The sequence below is a fragment of the Bactrocera oleae genome, chromosome 6, assembly GCF_042242935.1.
Source record: "Bactrocera oleae isolate idBacOlea1 chromosome 6, idBacOlea1, whole genome shotgun sequence".
NCBI lineage: Eukaryota > Metazoa > Arthropoda > Insecta > Diptera > Tephritidae > Bactrocera > Bactrocera oleae.
Genome location: NC_091540.1, coordinates 67,768,874 through 67,793,005, shown reverse-complemented (window position 1 = coordinate 67,793,005; position 24,132 = coordinate 67,768,874). Strand labels below are relative to the sequence as shown.

Below are 24,132 nucleotides of genomic sequence, written 5' to 3'. Positions count from 1 at the left end.
CAGCTTCTTAAGGAGAAAAGAGCATGTGCAGAATTTCAGATCGATATCTCAAAAAGCGAGCAGATTATTTATGTATACTTAATAGGGTTTCCTTCCGGTTGTTACCCAGAATGGCATATTAAATATACTAGATATGCACGGTATCGAAAATAATATTGAATACTGCTTACAAAGCAAATACATAAATGCATATACACGTGTAAATATTTTGAGCTTTCTTGCATTATTTCCATATTTTTATTTGCCTTGGATTTTGCACGCACCGAAAACTTTCGTCAGCAGCAAACAAATGCTCAGTGTGACAGCTGGTTAGCTGAACAAATACAAACAAATGGATTGATGTGTACAGTTATACGTGACAAGCGAATTGCTTGACATATGTAAATGTCATTGTACATAATAATTCGCCAGTTCCACCAGCACCATATAATGTTATTTTTTTTTATGCTTTTTTCTATGTTCGTGTGCATTTTATTTGCGTGTATAAATTATGTTTTTATGCAGAGTTATATATTCAGAGCCAAAGCATAGCGACTCGATCTCGTGTTCAACGACCATACCCAACTAATAAGACATTGTGCCATTTTTGGCTAATGCAAACTTCCGGCCGAACTGAGGACGAGTCCTTTGAATCTACGGCTAACTTTGCTTATAAAAACTTTAACGGTATTTAATGTTGATTGCTTGTGCATGTGGGTGACTAGGCTGGCGTCCGTGCGAGAAATTTTTAAATAAATTTTAAATTTAAAATCTATATAACGGTGCATGTTTGTATATTCTTTTCAAGTCCACTCCCAGAAGTTTTTTGTTATATTATATAAAAAGATAATACCAAGATTCAATATGAATTTGTCGCTCTAATATCATACGATTTCTTACAGTTGTAAAGCAAAGAGACTTCGTGTTAAGTCGATGTTTAATATTTTTTTATCTTTTTAAGCTCTACTAGCTTCCACAGTAAGAAGAATTAATATCGATAATCATGTTCGAAAAAAATCTTTCAACCGGAATTAAGTCTGAACAAAATGCTATCTGATCAAATTTGACCCGGACTGACAAAAAAGCCACATTTCCCCTTCAAAATAGGCTCCTGAGCTATTTTCCATACATTTACTATAAACCTCGGCTGTGAAGGTCTTCAGCATGTTTCGATTTTTCGGTTTCGTCTTATTTTTGTGTGGGAGATAATTATGCTGATCTTTTTCAGAGCAATTTGAAGCTAGACCCAAGTGATATGTGCGATAACTTAGAGTTTGCAACTCCAAAAAGTTCATTTTTTACGACACGCTTTGAAATGAGTTATAAAATGTCGGCTTCACCCACTAACTTTGCACTTGTAAAGTTAATTGCTACACAAAATCGTCGTTTTAGCACCAGCATGAAATTTCGTATATCTCTTTCAGCTCTAGCTATTCTGTGGGTATCAGCACTAGTAAACACTTTTCCCATAAATTTCTTGTAGGGCAGGTTAGTAGTTATTAAAGCTGCTTCGCGAGCACATCCTTTCGGCAGCAACTAGCATGAAGTTTCGTTGTTGGTGTGTGTACTTTTTGTGGACTTTTGCAAACTTGACTCAAATGTATGCCACCAAAAAGTAGTCAACGTTCGTTTAGCCTAAAATTGGTTGCATTCGTGACACAGCCGACTGGCGGGGCAGTCAGAGTCATTGAGGCAGGACCAAACCAAAAAATTGACAAGTACTTTATAAACGCCGTTTTCCAAAATTGTGTTTAGGAAACCGAAACAAAAGCTCTGCTCGTAAAATTTTTACATTTGTAATGTCTATGTAAATCATTTATCAAAAGTGATGTGTTGAAAGTAAACGAAAATTTTCAATTCAAAATTACAAATTACTACTATTTTGTCTCTTTGTCGTTGCAAATTCAAAATTTCGCATTAGCAAAACATCTGGCAAAATTTTGAGCACTCGAGTAAAGGAAACGCATAATAGGTACTCGGGAATTCGTTCTATAAAAATTTAATTTAATAAATGTGTTTGAAAAGTTGAACAAAAAATAAAAACTAAATTAAGCAAATCCGCTGTTTGAACTGAAGTCTCCACGAGCGTACACGAAAACTAAAAAAAATGTTACACAACCCAAGATCTGTGCCCCCAAAAACCCTCAGCATGCCAGTGAACTTGAAGAAGCGCAGCAAGAAACGCATGAAGAAGATCATTTCACATGTGAAGTTTCAGAAATTGATTGTGCCCCGGCCGGATGTGCTGCACGGCTACCTGCGGCACGAGGAGATCAATCGCTATTTGGAATACCTGAAGAATCGTTACAGTTTCGTGCAACTTCATCTGCTCGGCCTAACGCACGAGCGTCGTCAATTGAAGGCAATCGAAATCGATTGGAATAGCGTGCAGAATTTGGAGGCTGTCGAACGTGAACGTACGCGTCGCATGCTTTACGATAAATCCACAGTCACGCCACCGCCACAAAATGTGCACAGCGGCATACAGGCTCGCAATACGATCTTCATAGAGGCCGGCACGCATGCGCGCGAATGGATTAGCGTAGCGGTGGCCTTGAATTGCATCTATCAGCTGACAGAGAAACATTTGCGCAATTATGAGTTGCTGCGCAAGTTGCGCTTTATCATTGTGCCCGTCACGAATCCCGACGGTTATGAATATACGTTCGTGAAAAATCGTCGTTGGCGCAAGAATCGTCGACCCATTCGTCATAGCCGCCACATTGGTACCGATTGTAATCGCAATTATGACTTTCACTGGGAAGATGGATCCTCGAAAAGTGGTCGCAATACATTTAAAGGTCTGAAACCGTTCTCCGAGCCGGAGACACGCGCCATGCGAAACATGCTGTGCAAACATAAGGAGAACTTGTTATTCTTTCTGTCGCTGCACTCGTATGCGGAGAGCATTATGTACCCCTGGGGATATAGCAAGTGAGTTACAATGTGATTAAGGGCAATCTAAAGATTTAGTCTAATCTCCACATGCTCGATTTATGACGAGCCAAGTCGATTAGCCATTTCCGTTCGTCTGTCTGTATATAAGCGAAATAGTCCCTCATTTTTGAGATATCGATCTAAAATTTTGCACACGCCTTTTTCTCCCCAAGAAGGTGCTCTTTTGTCGGAACCACCGATACCAAACCACTATAGCATATAGCTGCCATACAAACTGAACGATCAAAATGAAGCTCTTGAATGAAAAACTTTTTTACTTGAGAAGATATGTTCTCGAAATTCGGCATGGAATATTATCCAAGGCAATAGTACAATCTCTGAAGAAACTGTTCAGATCGAGCCACTATAGCATATAGCTGCCATACAAACCGAACGAACGGAATCAAGTCCTTATATGAAAAACTCTTTTATTCGTCAAGGTTTCTTCATGAAATTTGGCATTGGTTATTGTCTATGGGAATGGTGCTATCTCCGAATATATTGTTCGGATCAGACCAATATAGCATATAGCTGTCATACAAAATGACCGATCAAAATCAAGTTCTTTGCTTGGAAACTTTTGTGAATTATAGCTACATTGTGACGAAGTTTACTTTTTTTTAAATTTAAATTTTAAACAATTGGATTCCGTTTTAAAACATTTAAAAATATAGTATATTTTTTATCAAGTTATGGAGAATTGCAAGCGATTTTTTATAATCAATGAAATATATAATATTATTTTCGGAAAGAAAAATTAAAATTTACTTCAATACCCCCTATTGCAGAGACCTGCCGGATACTTGGCAAAAATTGGAAAAACTAGCGCTAGCCGGTCGCAATGCCATAAAAGCCTACAATGGCAGAAGTTATCGCGTCGGAAGCATAGCAAAGTTTGTTCTTCAAAAATAGAAATTTCAAAAATGTATAATAAATGTTTGCGCCATCCTTAGATTAACGAAACGACGCATATCCGGCTCGATTGTGGATTACGTTTTCGGCGTAATAAACGTGCCTTTGGCGTTGGTTATGGAATTGCCATCGCAATCTTTGGGCTTTCAGCCGCCAGTGGAGTCCATTAGCCCGATTGGACATGAGAGTTGGTTCGGCATACGAGAGATGTGCAAAATGGCGTATGACATAGAGCCACCCTATTTGAAAATTGAAGAGACGCTATTGACTAAAGCGCTGACTAACGCCAGACAGCCACTACATGAAGCCGGCGCAGCGTTGAATAAGCAACCGCTCTACAGAGCACTGATGCCCACCATCAAAACTGAGCAAGTGCTGAAGAACACACAAGTGCCTGTAAAGGGTTGAATACATCATATATATATATATATATATATATATCATATTTCCATATTTCTTTTTAAATTTGTAATGCATTTTCGTCCATATAAAAAATAAAAGCATATTCTCGCATTTCAAATACTCAAATCTCTTTATTTGTTAACTAATACCCATAAGTAACTAATATACTACACATGCATACATATTTACATATATAAGGATGTTTGTTATTTCACAAGTTGATTTTTGCACCAGGGTATATTATATCTGCCACATAAAATGTATTATATATGTATAATGGTCAGCATGACTTAGCCATGTCCATACGCCCGTCTATCCGTCCACCTGTCTGCATATACCAATTAGTCCCACAGTTTTTGAGATATCGCTCTAAAACGGTCTGAATGACTTTATCTATAAAAACATTGCTTTAAAAGTTATATGCAGTCAAAGTTATACCGCTGATGCGCTGAGCATTCATACAAGTGCCTTACAAATTCTGTGTTGCTCATACGACATGGTGTACTGAAACTTCAGCGTAATCAACTTGAGAAATAACGAACATGCTAATGTATATGTACGCCATATATATGTTTAATATTAGTGAAATTTCTATTATATTATATAAATTGTGCTCATTAAACCGTTGTGTGTGAAAACTTTTGAAAATCTCTTCTGCTGCTGACTGCTTTACAAAAATATACACATTTTTGATTCGCCTACAGAATGAATACAGATTTTTGTTGTTGTCGATATTGTCGCACATTTTTGGAAACTGAAAAATTGTCAATTTCGAAACGCGCACATTTCATTTTATTTATAAAGTATACTTAATGGTTCAATGCTTGAAGAATATAACGAAAATAAATCCATTAAATAGTGAAAATAAGAGGAAAGTAAAAATTTCAAAATTACAAGTACAATGAAGGGACTTGAGATACTGTTGTACATAGGGTGGTGTTTTAATCAGATATATGCCAAAGTTATTGGATTCGTTTGTTGTATTAAAAACACATATGTATATATAATCGGTGAAATATAGCGCTACAACTTTCACCGTTCTATCGTTAGTTGTAACGTACTATTTTAGATTTATAACTACTTGTAGTATATTTTATTCAGCATTCTCGTCTGTGGTTGTTGTGGGGCTTCTTGGCGCGGCATATTTCAAACGCAATTTCTCGTATGTTTTACGATCCTAAAACAATAATAAAATAATAAATGTATTAATATATAAATTACAGCCTATTTTCAAGCGCTTATAAAAATTTAGTAGTAACTCACCTGCGCACTAACTGAAGGTCGTATGAGTTTTATGGCGTGCTCGAAATGCGATTTACGCACACGCAGATCCATCGAGTCCGGGTTGTGTATGGACTCTTTCAATGCCAACATGGCGGATTGCCGCACCAGACCAGCCAAGTCCGCGCCGGTATAGCCGTCCGTGCACTCCGCGATGGCTGTGAAGTCGACATCGTCCGCCAATTCGGGTCTAGTGCGTTGCTGTGCGGGATAAAAAACCAAAGGAAAAACAAATTATATATAAAAACAAATTATATATAAAAACAAATTATATATAAAAACAAATTATATATAAAAACAAATTATATATAAAAACAAATTATATATAAAAACAAATTATATATAAAAACAAATTATATATAAAAACAAATTATATATAAAAACAAATAAATAAGGTTAATAAATTAACCAAAAAGCAATTTTTTTACACATAACTGCATAATATATTTATAGCAAATGTTTCTCACCTTCGTTGTAGCCTCTAGTATAGCGACACGCTCCTCTTTTTGCGGCAGTCCTACATAAAGTATCGTATCCAAACGTCCGGGACGCAGTATAGCCGGATCGATTATGTCCGGCCGATTACTGGCGGCCAAAATGTAAACTCCTTTACGATCTTCGACACCATCCATTTCGGTAAGCAATTGGTTGACGACACGCGTACCTGAGCCGCCTTCATTCGTATCGGAACGCTTCGGGCACAGCGAATCGAATTCGTCAAAGAAGATGACACATGGTGCCGAGTTACGCGCACGCTGGAAACAAGCGCGCACAGCACGCTCACTTTCGCCCACATACTAAAATGTTAATAAGCAATATATTGAGATGATAATTTGAATTTTCGCTTGAAGCACGAAATTGTACACACCATATTCATTAGCTCCGGTCCCTTAACCGATATGAAATTAATGCCCGCCTCATTGGCAATGGCTTTAGCAAGTAATGTTTTACCGCAACCCGGCGGTCCACAGAGCAGCACACCCGACGGCGCAGTCAAGCCAAGTGTGAGCAATTTTTCCGGGAATTTCACTGGTGCCAAGACGGCCAATTGCAATTCCTCGCGTATATCTTGCAAGGAGCCGACATCGGCCCACGTCACATCTGGTACTGTTATGAAGCCTTCACGTTTTGAAGAGGGCTGCACGACTTTGACTGCCTCCATGAAATCTTCTATGGTGATGCAGAATTCGGAGGCGCATGTTAAATCCGTTGGCGGATTGTCGAGCCAATTAAGTAGCTCCAAAAGTGATGGATCCGATAAATTGGGCGCGTCTGTTGTTGTATTCGATGACGGCTTGCTGGACTCAACTGTTTTAGTATCGTCAATAGTGGTTGCCACTACCTCCGTTGATTTTACGCTACTATCGGCAATTTGTACATTTGTTGCATTGTTGCTTGACTCAGCTTTAGCTGCATCCTCCCCCTCCACATCCACATCCATTGCCTCAGCGTCTTTCTTTTCAGTAGTCGTAGCTTCGATCGTTTCGGCGCCATTAGTTTGGCTTTCCGGCTTTTCCTCTCCATCTTCTGTGGCTGCTTTTTCTGCGCTGCTGGTTGCGGTAGATTGTGTTCCTTCTACTGTTTGTTCGTCCTCTGCTTTGGCATTTGCATCAATTGATGCTTCATCTTTACCATTTTTGTTTTGCTCAGCTGGTTTGTTACTAGCATCGGTGCTTTCATCAGCTTCATCGTCCAAATCCACTATGGTGATGTTGCGTTGCGATTCCAACTGGAAGGCGCGTATACATTCTGAACACCTATTGGTAATATATGCGAAAATATTCAGTAGAAAAAAAAAAGGTTTATTGCCTTCAAACTTTTATACTTACTTCCGCTTGACTGCAATTGTGGCAGCGCGCGAAACCAGCGCTAGCAGGTCGGCACCGACATAGCCAGGTGTTAGCTCTGCTATTTTATCGAAATCACAATTCGAATCAATCAACAGTCCATAGCAAATTATTGTCAATATATCTTTGCGATCTTTACGCGTTGGTATGCCAATAGCAACCTCATGATCGAAACGGCCAACGCGACGTAATGCCGGATCCAGCACATCAGGTCGCGTGGTTGCGCCAATCACCAAAACGCTTTGCCCATCTTCTGTTAACTTCAAATTGTCCAAGCTGCTAATCAATTGCGACACAATACGACGTTCCATATCTTTTTGTGCCATCGAGCGGTTCGATGAGATAGCATCGATTTCATCGATAAACAAAACGCTAGGCGCATACATAGTCGCTTGCTCGAAGACGTCCCGTATGCGTTCTTCCGACTCACCGGAGACGCCGGCAATCAATTCAGTGGCCGCAACTTCGATTAGTGGCAAGTTTAATTGCTGGAAAATTTTTGTTAATTAAATTGGCAAATATTGTATGCCAAATATTTAATTATGTTTGTATGTATATACTTACCCCTGCAATAGCATGCGCCAACAAGGTTTTACCACATCCAGGTGGCCCATGTAATAGTAGTCCACGTGGTGGCATTAAGCCCAAAACGAAATAAATATCCGGTGATTTTATATGCATTAAAAGTTCACAAAGCTCTTTCAGTGTTTTTTCCATGCCACCGATGTCTTGGAAAGTTTCACGTGACTTTCGCAAAACAACTTCTTTCTTGAACTTGCGTTGACGCAGTTGATTAATTTGACTTGATGCTGTTGTTGGAAATGCCCCAGAAGCGGCATCATTATTTTGTTGATAACCGGATAAACGATTTGAACGCTGCATTTGTTGCAGTTGTTGACGCATATGTTGCTGCTGCTGCTGCTCATTGTCACGCCTATCATACAGTTGAGCAGTTCTATCGTTCTTTTCTATTGATATGAATTGTATATTCGTATTGAACTTGGAATATTCGGAAGTTATACCTCCATTCGGCTCCAACTTACGCTTTTTATGCGGCTGTTGTTGTTGCTCCGTCGATTCGGGAAACTCGTGACGCTTCTGAGCACCAAGCGTGACAGATACGCCACTAGTGGAATCGGTCGTAGCTGAATTTGACGAACCCTTGGACGATGACTCTTGCGGTACATTACTTTTAGTGAGTATAACACCGGAAAATGATTTTGTTGTACTGGTTGCATTCTGGGCTACTACTCGAAAAATAAAATTTAACCAATATTCAAAATTATTATGCGCAAGCTTGGCATTTAATAGTATTTACTTACTGCCATCTGAAGATTTGCCATTTGTACAAGTATCATCTGCGCTGTCATCATCGCTGCTGATATCAATCGCTTCACCAGCAGTTTGTTTAGTTGTTGTTTGTTTCATTGCATTTGTCTTTGGTTTTTGATATAGATTATTCATTAAATTGTTCATCAGATTACTGGACACCGAATCCTGAAAAATAGATAGACAGTTAGAAATAGGGCTTAGATGTTATTATAGATATTATGGATAAAATCAACACACTTACGTCCATAACTTCCAAATCAGAACCATCCGAATCATCTCCACTAGACGGTTGACTTTCCAAACCGTAACTGTGCGAAACAATGCGATAAGCTGAAATCGACAATAAAAACAAAGTCAAATAACAAAAGCAAAGTAATAAACGATTAGCAGAAGTACTTTTTTAACACTTGTACATATATCTTTCTGAAAACATATGTATTTAACTCACCTTGTTCAACAAGAGCACGAAAGGGGGCTTGTTTGCGACGTGTATACTCGGGATAACGCTCCATTAACTGCCTTGTCATTACAGTTACATCCAAAAACTTTTTGTCCACATTTTCTTCTAAATACTGCAAAAAATATATCACCGATTCATTAATCCGGCATATAAACATGTAGTCATTTCGGTAGCCCCAATTCAAAGTTTAAAGCCTCATATACATAACCTCAACATATGTTCAACATCAGGCTATTAAGCTTAACTATTCGCGGATATTTACCTGCTTAACACGATTAATTATTAAAGGATCATGCAAAAGTGGCTTATTTTTCTTCATTTTCTATTTGTTTTAACAAGGCTGAGCAGCTATTAAAATGAACAAACTAAGAAAATCGCGACGCCCGCTACTAGCGCACTAACCGAACGTCGTTGCCAACTTTCATTAAAAAGTTAACCACAGCATGCCAGATAAACCGGTAACAAATTTTCAAATACATGATTTTTGCTCACATATCTAGCAATATCACAACAACTAAGTTATAACGCGTTTTTAATTAGTGCGCAAACCATTGACTAGAAAAATAAAATTCATTCTAATATAATGCATATGTTTCCAAACAACATTTAAGGGCTTTTCCAGTATGGCAAGGACATTGAGATCTAATTAATCGATTATGGTATATTACTCACTAAGCCTGAGGTTAGACGTTACATAACTATTTATTTTCAAAAACTAACGACATACAATTTTAATATAAATTTTCCTCTCATTCTTAACAAATATGATTAAATAATTTAATCCCATTTAATTTATATTATTTGTATAACATTCAATAAAAAACAAGAATAAACTATTTTTTATGTATATGTAAAATTCGTCTTTAATCTCAGTTAATACCAAAAATTGCATTTCTTACATTTTTATGTTTTTAAATCGACTGATATGATAAGAATTACGGTTTCTTGAAAGGTGTATATAATTTGATACTTGAAAGTTATCGATAACTTTGAATAATCATTATTAGCGTGTCACATCTCTATTTATTAACTCAGTGTAGAAACAGAAATAAACATTTGTTTACAAAAACTTTCAATTCATTGTCGTGTTCAAGTTTAAAAACTACTGACTTGTTGCTGTTTTCTATTTTAAAATGGGTGGATGTCGTTGTTCATTTCGCGATTGCAGTGTGGGGACGTCTCAAAACCCCGGCATGCATTTCTTCCATTTTCCATTAAATGATAAAGAGCGCTACAAACGCTGGTTGACATTAGCCAACACAATGCACTTTATTGACATGCCAAAAACCTTTCAAAGGAACCGCGTTATTTGTGCTAGGCATTTTCGTGATGAATGCTTTAAAAACTATAAACGAGACGGTATAAATAAGGGCGCTGAGCCAACACTGCTGCGCTTAAATGACGAAATGGCTTTGGATTATGCTCAAGTGGAGGAGAACGGTGGACCCGAATTGATCAAGTTACCAAATTGTACACTAAAACATTTAATTCCGCCGCAAGGATATGTGTTTGCCTTTTCCTTTCATGACAATTTGGTTGTAAGTGAATACTTGGAGGAAAATAATATTGTACTAGGGAACACAGCTGAAGCTAAGCAATTACTTAATGCAAAAAGGAATAGAAACGAGGATGTGAACACTGAGGATAATAGTGATGCAAAGAAAATAAAAATTTTAAATTCCACCACCATCAACTTGCCTTCCATAACAAGTGACTCTATATCAGCTGATACAATTATTAACTTAAAAATCGGCCAGTGTACCACAGATTTGAATATACCACTGGATATCGACGATAATTTCGAACCTGAAGCGGCGGTCGAGGATATATCAATAGAAGAAGAAGAAGAAGGCGAATATGATTTAGTCCAGATCGACAATTATATAAATGAGAATTCAGTCGAATTGGAAAGTGATAATATATTTATAAAGCAACAATGTGATGAACTGTCTAAACAGTTGCAAGATAAAGATGATAAATATGTTAAGAAATCAGAGGAATTGTCAGCACGGATTCAGGAGCTGGAAGCGGAGCTCATGAAATCAAAAGATGAGTTAAAAAAGAAAACAACCATATTAAGTAGCACCGAAATTGAGCTAGAAAAAGTCAGCACTGCATACCAAAATCTATTGGAAAACTACGAAGAATTAGATAATAAATATAGAAATGAGTTAGAGATCAATAAAAATACTTCGAAAGTAAACCAACGTTTGCAGCAAGAAAAAACTCGTTTAAGTGAAAAATGCGTGGAATATGAAAAACAAAAACAGCTAAATCAAAAAGAAGCAGTAACTACTAGTCAGGCATCGTCATCATCATCGTCAATGAGCAAAGAGATCGTCATTGGTAATCGACGACACACTGCATCTGGACACAATAATATGCAAAACACACCGTCAAAGGCACAACTATTTAACGGTATTAAAAAATACATATCATCATCTATGCTTGCATTGCTGCGCATGGAGATGTTCGGCAGCGCGGATCGTGATTGGAAACCCGACGAAAAACGTGTGGCTATGGACCTGCTACAACTTGGCGATGAAGTGTATAAATATATAAATGATGAATGGCGTTTCCGCTTACCCGCCTTAGGTGAAGTAAGAGTATGGCTTGCAGACACTTCAAATTCAATAGATGAAGACGAGGATCTCTAATATCTAGATAGAAGAAAATAATTGTAAAAAGGAATTTTTAATTAGTTTTAATTATTTATTTAATGAAAGAATATTAGTGTTTATATAGATAAAATAGAAATTTGTATAATTTTATTCATTGACAGGATACAAGTTTTAAAACATTGTTGCATTATCTGCGAAGCTTGTTGCTACCGGACTATCCAAATTGCAAATAATTGACGTGCTCTGAAATAAATATTTATTGTTATTTAAGAATAATAAATATATGGTAAGATTTAAAAATATCTATTAGGACTAAAGAGGTACAAAAATATTGCATATAATTTGTATACAAAATTAATTTGTCTTTGCTTATTTAAGTAACTAATATGTTTTTCTTTCAGCTCAGACCACCCACAAAATGTAAACAATATAAAACCAATTACTGAATAAGCTAACATTGTAACTGACACTCTTTATATTGTAAGAAATAATCATTATTGTGAAATAGCTTTAAGAAAATAAGAAAAATGTGTAAATAAGAGTAAGTTGGAAATAAAGAGCTTAGTTATCCATCAGGACAACCAAAATAATCGTTCGGAATTATTGTATATACTATTAATATTTATATATTATGAATACTTCCTTATAAAGTGCAGTTAGTTTACATATGTATGCTCACGTCCTTTTTGAACTAAGAACCTGCAAATTTGTCAGAACCGCCGATATTGGACCACTATAGCATATAGCTGACATACGAACTGAACGATCAAAATAAAGTACTTGTATGGTTTTTATTTGTGAATGGCTTCGGTGCAACTGAAGTTAACGTCTTTCTTGTTATTCTTATCAGTTCATATATGCTTTCGTTTTTATACAATACATATATCAAGTATTTATTTATATATACCGTACAGTCTTACACATACCTGCACTTCTATAACGCATATATTCTGCGTTGATGCGTCACATAGTCGCCCTGTCGGACAGCTGCCAGTCACATCAGTGGGTCGTGTTGCACCAAAACAAAATGCAAACGTGTTGCGACTCGTACAAGCGAATACTTGATTTTCATTGCACAATCCACAACTAGACGTATCACCGCAGCTTGCAGAGGCACCATTGCTCTGGAAGCAAATATTGGGTAAATCCGAGCAGATGAGTCCATCAGCGCAATGAAATATCTGGTCCGTAATGGGTACGGTGCCTATGTTTGTTACATACATTTTGTTTAGTAAAAAGGATCACTTATGTTTGTAAGCTGTAACTGTACCTCCAAAGCATAGATAAAATGATGTTTCGTTAATGCACGCTGCGCTATTGCTCTGACAGACATTACAGGCTTGGCCGCTCACATACCAAACACTTGATGAAAAGATGAAAAGCGCTTGCTGTGGCCGCAATGAAAAAAATATATAGTGTTAAAATGTTATAACCGTAAAATGAGCACAACAGCGCCTGCTTACCAATATTACGCATTTAATTTGCATTTTGTTAACTAATTTAGTTGACAATAGCTTTCGCAGATAACTTCAGCGCGACTATGCTTTTATAGCTATTGTCTCTCTGTCTTTTTAAAAAATTCCGCAATTCGCTAAGATTAATGTAAATATTGTTTATGGCTTATATACTATGTTATATATAAGGCTGCTGGAGAACTAGTTTCAAAACACGTTCATTATTATACAGCACTGGGCGATATTTCAGCATTTAGAATATGACATTCGTCCGTTTCCTTTTAACGGTTGAATCGAAATCTATTATAAAAGTTAGGTGATGTTAAATGTTTGAATTTGTGGGTTATGGAAAAAAATAATTTCGAATCATTATTATAATTATATAACCTGATTTTGAAACAGCGATTATATTTAAAAGTAAAGTGTCATTAATAATTACTCAAAGGGGTTGTACCTTCTATTATATAAGTTAATAAATAACTATTATTTTAAAAATTACACAATGCTCCTGAGAAAATACATATATAAATATATATACAATTACATTTTGCAATGTATGTTGTAAGCAAAATTTAATTTAAAGCAATTTAAAACTTCCTAATACTTATCTATTAGCACAATTTTTCAATTAAATTGTTCACATACATCTTTATAATTTATTAAGTGCATTTCATAGTCTTTGCTTTAATAAAAACACAAAAAACAATTAAGAAAAAACATTAACTTCGTTTGCACCGATGCTAAAATACCCTTCTCAAATAAAAAAAAATTTCATACAAGAACTTGATTTTGATCGTTCAGTTTGTATGGTGCCTTCCTTTAAAAAAACTTTGGTTACCGTATTTACCGCTGGGTAACATGTTGCTATCACAAAATTAAAACTATCTAGCCTTCCAGCTAACATTAGCCTAATTAAGAAAAATCTCATTTTATCTTGGTTTAAAATATTTAATAGTAAGTGTATAAATTTTGTACGAATCTATGTTGCTTGTACATATGTAGGTATATAAGATACTATCTTAAAGCAAATAATCTTGATCTTGAGCGAACATACATATGTACATATATATATACCTACTCATATGTATATTTCTCCTATAAGTTTATTGCAATTTTGTTTTTGTATCTTCGAAACGTGCTGTTGTGCCGTTATAGTTGATTTCCTTTTATATACAAGTATATGTACCTTTTACATATATTGTTTAAGAAACTTCTTTGAGTAATTCACAGGCACTTCTTGATGTAAGAAAGTCAGGCGTAACGAGTAAGTGAAACCAAGTGAAAAGTGTTAATTCGAGTTCAAAAAACTTTGGATTTCATTGTCTGCTAAATCTGTTCAACCAACTGTGGCTGTATTTGGATATACTGATATTGTAGTTTTTGAGCTACAAGCTTCTATCTTGCGAAGAAGCTAGCAATAATCCAATATGTCTATAACTGATACTTATGTATGTCTTTAATAAATGTTTAACCACGCTTCTTTTGATTTTTCATGCGTTTCTCGCCGTCAATTGGTGGCTCCTTTTTTTTATAATGTTTCCAAATGGGTGATGGAACGTTTTGGGATTTTTTATACTCTTGCAACATGTATCTACAGAGTACAAAAGTTTTGTTCACTAACTTAAAACTAATTGAGAGGGATATAGCGTTACATATAAACATATAAAGGATCAGGAAGACGAAACGAGTTGAATTCCGGGTGACTGTCTGCCCGTCCGTCCACGCAAGCTGTAAAACTTAAAATAAATTACCTTAGATACCGAATATGTGGATCCCAGCGCCTTTGACTGACTTTTTACCGAAAATATTGGTCAATCCGTGAGATCTATTATTGATATTCGGAGAGGTTTCTTTTCGAACTACCGGTTCACTCTATACTTTATACTAATACATAAAAGGGATGAAATCGAGTGAATGCTTCCTGTAGCCCCCATATACCTAATTTATGATATTCAAACTTCCGGTGGGATTTATTCCTTATATGTTTGCTTCTCATAGTCAATATTAAATTTAGCTTCTTTGGTTCAGTTTATATCACATATGTTTCATATGAGGAAAACAACAACTAAATCAAGCACTTTCACTAGATCACGCTTTGATAGCGTTAATATAAAAGTACCAAATATTTAAAGAATTTCATTTTTCCATTTAGCTTTATTTGTATATATATATATACATACATACATATGTATGTATGAGTGTACAAGCTATATATTAAATGTATATATATTTTTTTAAACTTTGAAAACTCGTATGTGTACTTTCTTATTCTTCAAGCTTGCTCACTTTATATTCATCTTTTCGCAATCATTGTGGGCACTGTACAGCACTAATGCATTTATTTTGCGCTACGCTGTAAAACATAGCGGCCCTACATTGCATAACCATTGATATAAAGGAGTTACCATCACGTTGACAATAAATATATCTAAGGAAGATAAGAAATCAAAATAATGTTAAATAAAATTATTTATATATTATTTATATTTATAAAAGTCCGACTTTTTGTAGATTTTTCTGCGTATATTTTGAAATCGAATATTTTGAATTTCGATACTTTTCTAGTAGAAAAGCACAAAAAGAAAATTGTGTACCTGGAACTACCCGAATATGGCGGAAACATTGAATTTAGTAAAGAGTGGGATAGTAATCCACTTACTAATTATAAAGGTTATTTTCTATACATGCGGAATAAGTCTTTTCTACTATAAAACATTTCAAATATACTACTCTTATCTAGTCTGTTCATCTGTCGGTCTATATATATGCGAACCAGTCTCTCAGTTTTTGAGATATCGATCTGAAATTTCTCACACATCTTTTTCTCATGAAGAAGCTATTTAACTGCCATACAAACTGATCGATCAAAATCAAGTCCTTATATGGAAAACTTTTTGATATGACAAGATATCTTGAGGAAATTTTCAATAGACCACTATACAAATCAATGCTGCAAACCCCGATGAAATTGTTCAGATCCTTTTATTATAGCATATAGTTGCCGTACCGACCGATCAATCAAGAACAGATCGTTTTATAGAAAACTTTTCTATTTTACAAATTATCTTCACGAAATTTTACTTAGTTTATTGTGCAAAGCAGCGCTACAGGCTCGGAAGAAATTGTTTAGATGGGACCACTGTAGCATATAGCTGCCATTCAAACTAATCGATCAGAGCCTTTTTAGAAAACTTAAGACCAAATTCTTTCTTAAAACTGTTTTGTTTGATGCGCTTATTGTTATATATAAGTTGCTATCAATTTTATGGGAGTTAAATTTTTTTAAATATGTGGCAACTCTTCAGGAATTACTTTCAACTGTAAGCTGTTTCTTAAAACCGTTAGCAAACCTCATAATTTTAAGGAACAGTTTAGAAAATTATTTCATTTGCCTCAACTTTTAATCCTTACAGCCGACTAGCTTCACTATCGTTCATTTTGTAACTAGCCATGCTGACCCAAACATAGCGTAATGTGTCAATAGTGAATTTTGCCTTATTAAACTTGTCACCTGTTGAATCGAACACGTTTTTATTACGATATTTTCACGATAGCCGAGATTTCAGTGCAGCATGTGGATGCTACTTACGTTTGACAATTCTCCGCATTTGCTATTTGGAAATAAGATCCGGTTTTGCCCGAGCTTTCGCATAAACTCATTGTATCTATTGCTGCTGTTGTTGCTTTAGTGGTGGCTTGAGTTACCGCATCTTCATTTGCACAAGTGGCACTTATTTCAAACTGTAAATCCAAACGAAAGTTTCACAATCAATATGCATATATAAAATCATATAATATATATATATAGATAACATAATATCCTCTATGCAGAGAGGGACTCATGTAAATATTCGTATGTACCCAGAAAGAAAGTAAATACTCGTTGTACTAGTTTCAGCATCAAATAAACTTGAACCGGAGTGCACTTTTTTGCAGGATAATTTGACATATGTACATACATTTATACAATCGTTATCTATTATTTTTCAGTTAGCACTTACGTAATCGAGCACAGCTTGCGGCGCACATACTTTCTTCAAATTATATTGAGAAACTAATTCTTCACTGCACAATTGATCTGTCGGGCAAGGGAGGGGATTAGTAGACTCCACCGTTGTAGTACCTCTACATATACCGAATTCCGTTGTGCTTAAACAAACAAGCTGTCCATTTGTTTTGCCCGTACATGTGCTACATGTTGCAGAACTTTGCTGAGCTGCACAAACTGCTATAATGTTTACACCATCAGGGTTCGCCTCACATATATTTTCAGAATCCGTGCAGTATTCATTGGATTTGCAAGTGTAGACTTCTTCATCAACCGGTTCCACTGCAAGAATCAAATATCCGTTAAATATGCATGATCTGGTTATAATATTTGTATACTCGTATAATTCTTAAATACTCACTTGTCGTCGCTTCATAGCATAGCCGATAGCTGGTCTCATTTATGCATTGCGCGAAATTCGGCATACAAACGCCACATTGCGACTGACTCGAGACTAATGTTGACGCCAACACCACAAACATACAAATGGTTACTATCTGTGAAGAGAGGATATTAATGCTTACTTATTTACCGAAATCGTTTGTACTAAAAGACCAATCAATATGTATATGAATTAGTTGGGACAATCGAAAGTTCATTAAAAAAACGAGAATTCACCCCAGCCCTAACATTGACGTAGAAGGTGCATTTAACAACGCTATTATGGCTGCACTGATATCGGCTATCGCTTCTTATGACATTAATCAGAACATCCTGGCCTGGTTAAGTCATAAGTTAAGCAATGGATAAACCAAATCCGATGGAAAAGTTATAAAAATCGCTCACCAAATCACTTGTGGCACTCCGCAAAGAGGTATCTTATCCCCTGTATTCAGGAATGGGGCGGAGTGTCTCTGCCAAATTTTCAATGCGGAGAAAACAAATCTCTGCCTTTTCAATCACTCTCCCATCTTTAAGAGGTAGAACTATTGCACGTTCGAGCACTGTCAAATGTCTCGGAGTTATCGTAGATAAAAAACATTGAGAGCAGGGCTTCCAAAACTCTTCGAATATGGATCAAGTGTCATCCGTCATATATTTTACTAACATATGGTGCGGTGGTGTGGTCGAATGCCTTATCGAAAAAGTACCGCATTAATCCCCAGGGACAGGTGCAGCAACTCCACTTGCTGGGGATTACGGGCGCAATGAAAACTACATCAATGCTTACGGCTTGCCGGCTCATGATTTTAAACCATTGCATCCAGACTCGGCACGGAGATTGTTTCATACCCGACTTTGTTAATGAACTCGGGCAAAATTGGTAATGCAACCGAGAAAAGGAGATTCATGAGGAATGCAACACAACTTTTTCACAACGGCAAAATCTATCTTATTAAAGCTATCCGCAGCGCCAATACTAAGTGTCACTGTGTTAAGTTATGTAAGCAGGTAATAAATAGACTCTCAGTAGGTAACACGGCTAATATCATCTGTATACCTAGTCATGTAGGGATAGAAGAAAACGAAAAGGCAGGGGAGCCGACCCTCTCGGGGCAGCTGGGAGAACAATTCCCTTAAGCTGCCTCAGAAGCCATTCATGTCCTTCAAGGATTGTATCCTTAAAAAAAGTGGATTCGGCGGAATGCATAGCATGCGTGGATGATGATGAGACGCTGGAACATTATCTTTGCGAAAGCCCAGCCTTCTGCCAGATGAGACACGATATATTTCATGGCTTCCAATGTTCTAACGTAAGAAACATTAGGCAGCAGAGGTGACAAAAATTTTGAATTTTAATAAATCAACTGAGTTGCTGGATAATGCCTAATTTTTTACCATCCGGGGGCAAATGCGGCCACCTAAGGTTTGGCGCTCTTGTGCCTCCCTTTTCAGTCAACCAACTAACCAAAGGACTAACGAATACAGTATAGAAAGATTTAGGGATTTACTCGTCTTATATAAAATATTTAAAACGACGAAATCTGATAGTACAATCTTTTTGAATAGCTCAACGTCAAAATAGAGGAAAGTGTTCTCTTCCTACGTAAAAATATTTGCACTGACTACAGAAAGTTCTCACATTCACAAATTGTGCGGATATACTTAAAATACTTTATTATATCTCATAATGTCAGAGTTCTCCGGAGGCCGTCTCTGAACTTAGTAATATAATACAGTACTTTGATTGAAGACAAAGACGTTGAACCTTTGCAATGACGGAACTATGGCGGATCGATAGAGAGTTCATAAATTCAAATTCGCATGAAAATTCGAAATTTTACAAAAGTGCCTGCTGCTAATGAACCATACTCTGGAGACGACCCTTAATCCGTGAGTGTATTCGTGACCTAAAAACTTTGCACAAAGCATCCAAAAACTGGCACAAAATTTGTTGGAGCTTATAATTTGGTGTACGGCGCCGAAATAAGGTTCAGAAGAACAGGGTTCCAAAGGTGATTTATGAGTTTTATGGGTTTTATGAAAAGCAATTCCCGTCAACAGCTATACGAATACATGTCTACTATTTGGTTCTAAAATGTATTTTCTCCAGTCCGCAAAGATCTTGATCCCTCACTCTGACCTGAACACAATTTCTTATAAGTGTAGTAAAGTTGAAATACTTCAAAAAAAAAACTTCGGCCATTTATTCATTATGATTTGTATCCTGGATGTCTGTTTCAATTCTGCACTTATTTTAGTTACGTATATATATGCCACCTGGACTTACTTTTCCAAACATTTTCGTAACTCAAAATCCGACTTTTATTAATTTTTCTCGTTTTTATTATTGCTTTCACAAACAACACACTGTTCGTCGTTTTAATTCACTAGTAACTGCGATGATTTATAGCAACATCCGCCTATTTATATCTAACAAATCATCCATAAAATTTCATTCGACATTTATCTTTATTATCTGATGTATTTATTCAGCCGATTCATTTAGATTATATTTCAGTTTTGCTGATAATTTATACATAGTATATTTTTTTATTTCTATCTGGAAAACGCTTACGAATGATAAGTTTCAGTTGTTTGTATAATAAATTTTGTATTATCTATATATTATATAAAGGTTCGCAATTAGTTCCATATATTCTTAAGTAAAATTTTCTACTCTGACACACATGTTTCCTTTACATAACGGTTGTTTGTTACACCTTGAATCAATCGGAAGTGTTTTACGCAAAAGTTAAAAGACACATAAAGGTGTGCCCTTTTTTAGGCAAAGCTTTATAATATCTTCAAAACAACTCGACCAATTTTACGCTTAGCTTAAAAATGGACAAACCAAAGGCAAAGCGCTTTGAACATATCACAAATTTGTTGAGACGGCTAATGTGAGTTTCTGCTACGTGTTTTGGATCGCCGAAGGTAAGATGCCGAAATGTTTCAACCAATGCAATGTAGGAGAAAGTTCTTTACCTTCCTCCATACAACTTTGACAACTAACGTCCGACAAGTATTTTCGCCTTACCACATAAATGCCTATCGGACAGTGTCCAGTAAGAACCCCTACGATTGCGATAAGATGTACTTTGCTAAGGGAAAGTAGTTCAGTAGATCTCCTATGTTCTAGTCTAGGCCAAAAGCCCCATTAGTGCAGTCCTAACCGCTTATTTGATCTTGAAATCGATAGTCAAAGCAACAAAAAAACATTTTACGATAAAACTTATTAGAAATAGGGCTGCCATCATTCACTCTGTTTCAAGTGGCGGATATAGGATTGTACCTTCCTGCAGTCGCCGGAATATGGAGATCTCCATTCTTCCAGTGCCCCATATCTCAATGAAATCAGTCTAGTGCGTTACGTATAGAGACTTCTATTTTCGATGTCGTCCGAATTTATAGTTCCTTACTACAATAGTTCAATTAAAATTGCTTGTAACTGTTTACAACTGTCTTTTGGGAATCCATCAGTTTATAGTTACATTAAATGGCGAAGAGAAGTAGTATATTCAAATTTAGTTTACTTAACTTTCAGAAAGTCTCGTAACTTAAGTTACTTAGATAGTTTGATATCTTTGTTATTATTAATTGTCATTAAATTAATCAAGAAACTATTAGCAAAACATCGTAAAGAGTAAAGTTACCCGTAGTTTAAACGAGATTGCCTACAGTCCACAGAGTCGATTATTTTTTTTTTTTCTCAACTTAATATCGAATCACACCTGATTTAGGCAACCACTCCTATACTCGTAGCCTTATATAGGATTTGAAAATCCTGGTCTTTAATAACTTTTGTGGAAACTGAGTTGGAAACGCGCGATCTTAGTAATGCTTTTGCATAATTCCAATGAGCTTAGAAAGCTACTTCTTCTACTATCAAGTGTACTGTCTGATCAAATTTCACACGGTATAGTCCATATATACGGCGCTCCCAAACTGAATGAAGATTTTTTTACTAGATTGGTAAAAGCCTTTTGTATATATGTTCGTGTGAAGTTTGATCGCCATATCTACATATGTCAATTAGTGTAAGTTTGGCAGCTGTTTGTTTACGGCGCGAATAATTTGCTTGAAATTTTGTGTTTCCTATGGAATTACGGCTATGGGTACGGCTATCATCGAAAATGTTGCAGAAGTGTTTTGGAGAGTCTACTTTATCAAGAACACTAGTATTTGAGTGGCACAAATCACTCAGCGAAGGTCGAGAAGTCATCGAAATCTTAGCTCATGAGAGTCGTGCATTCACCTCTGTTAATAATTAAAAAAGTTAAACAGAGTTTGAAGATTGTCGTGTTGACATCAGAGAGATAGCAAAGGATCTCAACAACTCTTATGGAGCGACTAAACACATTTCGGTTAATATTTTGGGTATAAAGCTTGGCAATGCTAGACTCGTACCAAAAGATCTGAAACTTTTGCAAAAACGAGTTGAGATTGCAAAAGAGATGCTTGACAAGGTAGGAACCTTCCATCATCAATCGCATCATTACCAGTGACGAGACGTCGGTTTATGAATATAACGTCGAAACTGTCCAACAATCTAGCGAAAGGCGCTACAAATATGAACCAAAATTCGCCTAAGGTACTAAAGGCTATCTCAGGCGAGGCTAATAACAACTATATGGAAATTAGATTAAAGGTTGGCGTGCTTGTATTCACTCAGGAGAATAATAAACAGGATCAAATTTGGTAAACGGGTAGGTGCAAAAAAAAAAATATATCACTAATATCTTTTATATTTATATTTCAGGTTTTTTTGTTTTTATTTTCCTGATAAGAGTTATCTGTAGATATTCTTCAGAACTCCGCCTTGAATAAAATGTATGCAATGAGATAATATACCACAATTGACAATAAGAATTCATAATCCCATTACTTGTGATAACCGCTACTACAGTATTCGTTTATAACACTCATAAAAAGTGTGGATCTCCACTTTTAAGAAGGCGCCGTAAATGTTTAAAATCTAAATGTAATTCAAATATTTTTACACCGTAAAGTTGTTTTGCAAACAACGAGTTTAAGAAGAATGTCGTGTTATACCCGATAGTGAAAGTATATTAGATTATACTTGTATGACCTACACCAAATAGGTCTCAATTGTGAAGCGAAATTTCTTCTAATATAGAACCTTTAGCCCGTTAATAATTACCGTGTTAAAATCTGCCAATCTCAACTTAACACGACATTAATGAAATCACCACTTGGTTAGTGAGGAGGAGTAGTAATCTTAGTTAAATATTAACAGTTAATGCCGCGGGTTGTCGAAAGTTTTGTTGCTGCAGGCCCATTAGTAATAAATTCTCTTATCATAAATTAATTTGGTATGGATTTGTTTACTTAAAACCTTGGGTGGAAATTATTTAACAGACACGTGTATAAAGACTAAAAATTGCAAGATTTAAACAAAGTATTAGTTGGTCGAAGATATAGGGTGATTCAGGTATAGCGTTTTTGTTTATTTAAAGAACTTTAAAGATAATTTTTATGAACCGCGATAACATTCATTTGTACAGCCTCTTGTGTGAATTGTCGGTTCTGCGACTTGGCGCCAGAAACTCTCGAGCACCTGCTGCTCGCAGGAAAAATGCACTTGGATCTATTTATCTGAATAGGGATCACATCGCCTCAATAGCACCCAGCAGGATGCTGGAATTTATTCATGTACTGGGCTTACGTGATTCGTTGTGATAGAGGGGAGGACACAATAGACCTTAGGTCGCGGTGCAAGCCTCACTTAATTTGCTAACTATCTGTCTAACTTTGTTGGTTTATATCGTGCTAGTTTCAAGATCCAGATTGACTTGGAAAATTGTTTTATGGACCACCCTGTATATATATTGTAACATTATATTCTGATAAAACTTTTTCAATGCTGTATTTTATTGGCCATAATTGAAGACAAATTAAGCCCTACAACATGGCTATTAAGCTTTAATATTTGCATATAACTTTAACGACATATATGAGGAAATGGAAACAATGCAATGACGTAGGAGTTCTGTAAATTTCTAAATTAACTAAGCTTTATACCATCTGATCAAATATGACTTGGATTGACACAAAAAAAAAACATATTCTCGTATTTTACCACACATCTTTATTAAGTATGCTTCCAATACAAACATGCCAACACTTCGGTTTCGGCTCATTTTCGTAACGCCATTCGCCAGATTGTTGATGTTATATTTATAAATTTACGTCTCGTCAACAGCAATAATGTTGGAGTCCTCTGCTATCTCTTTGATGCCATGGGGAACTTTAAGTTAGTTATATGTTTATTATACCCTGAACGGAGTATATTAATTTTGCCTCGAAATTTGTAACACCCAAAATGAAACGTCGGTGACCCTATAAAATATATGCATATAAATAAATGTTCAGATTAACGATCTGAGTCGATTAGAATTGTGAAAATTATTATTGCTATATCTATCTCGGAAGCCAATAAAAACACACCAAACAA

At 36.0% G+C, this 24,132-nt stretch overlaps 5 protein-coding genes across 5 annotated transcripts; 2 read left to right on the top strand and 3 right to left on the bottom strand.

The window, feature by feature from the left end:
* Positions 1 to 1,795: 1,795 nt before the first annotated feature.
* LOC106623968 (carboxypeptidase B1) lies at positions 1,796 to 4,348 on the top strand. Its single transcript, XM_036364501.2, has 4 exons — positions 1,796 to 1,951; positions 2,005 to 2,913; positions 3,705 to 3,809; positions 3,870 to 4,348. Exons 2-4 carry the CDS (start codon positions 2,087 to 2,089, stop codon positions 4,234 to 4,236), a joined length of 1,299 nt encoding a protein of 432 aa, XP_036220394.2. The 5' UTR covers positions 1,796 to 1,951; positions 2,005 to 2,086; the 3' UTR covers positions 4,237 to 4,348.
* On the bottom strand, positions 4,334 to 9,578 carry smid (nuclear valosin-containing protein-like smid). The gene is made up of 11 exons (XM_014243625.3): positions 9,413 to 9,578; positions 9,139 to 9,262; positions 8,932 to 9,020; positions 8,681 to 8,855; positions 8,402 to 8,605; positions 7,923 to 8,326; positions 7,341 to 7,846; positions 6,380 to 7,268; positions 5,979 to 6,308; positions 5,494 to 5,712; positions 4,334 to 5,407 (listed from the first exon to the last, which is right to left on the bottom strand). Exons 1-11 carry the CDS (start codon positions 9,467 to 9,469, stop codon positions 5,324 to 5,326), a joined length of 3,081 nt encoding a protein of 1,026 aa, XP_014099100.3. The 5' UTR covers positions 9,470 to 9,578; the 3' UTR covers positions 4,334 to 5,323.
* Positions 9,579 to 10,165: 587 nt separating this feature from the next.
* LOC106623970 (uncharacterized) lies at positions 10,166 to 12,361 on the top strand. The gene is made up of 2 exons (XM_070111576.1): positions 10,166 to 12,057; positions 12,173 to 12,361. Exon 1 carries the CDS (start codon positions 10,284 to 10,286, stop codon positions 11,805 to 11,807), a length of 1,524 nt encoding a protein of 507 aa, XP_069967677.1. The 5' UTR covers positions 10,166 to 10,283; the 3' UTR covers positions 11,808 to 12,057; positions 12,173 to 12,361.
* Positions 11,887 to 13,373, bottom strand: LOC106623969 (uncharacterized). Its single transcript, XM_014243620.3, has 4 exons — positions 13,235 to 13,373; positions 13,042 to 13,159; positions 12,698 to 12,975; positions 11,887 to 12,014 (listed from the first exon to the last, which is right to left on the bottom strand). Exons 1-4 carry the CDS (start codon positions 13,256 to 13,258, stop codon positions 11,943 to 11,945), a joined length of 492 nt encoding a protein of 163 aa, XP_014099095.2. The 5' UTR covers positions 13,259 to 13,373; the 3' UTR covers positions 11,887 to 11,942.
* A 1,977-nt stretch (positions 13,374 to 15,350) lies between these two features.
* Positions 15,351 to 20,076, bottom strand: LOC106623971 (uncharacterized). The gene is made up of 5 exons (XM_036364585.2): positions 19,945 to 20,076; positions 17,635 to 17,770; positions 17,227 to 17,555; positions 16,815 to 16,966; positions 15,351 to 15,653 (listed from the first exon to the last, which is right to left on the bottom strand). Exons 1-5 carry the CDS (start codon positions 19,954 to 19,956, stop codon positions 15,533 to 15,535), a joined length of 750 nt encoding a protein of 249 aa, XP_036220478.2. The 5' UTR covers positions 19,957 to 20,076; the 3' UTR covers positions 15,351 to 15,532.
* Positions 20,077 to 24,132: the final 4,056 nt, after the last annotated feature.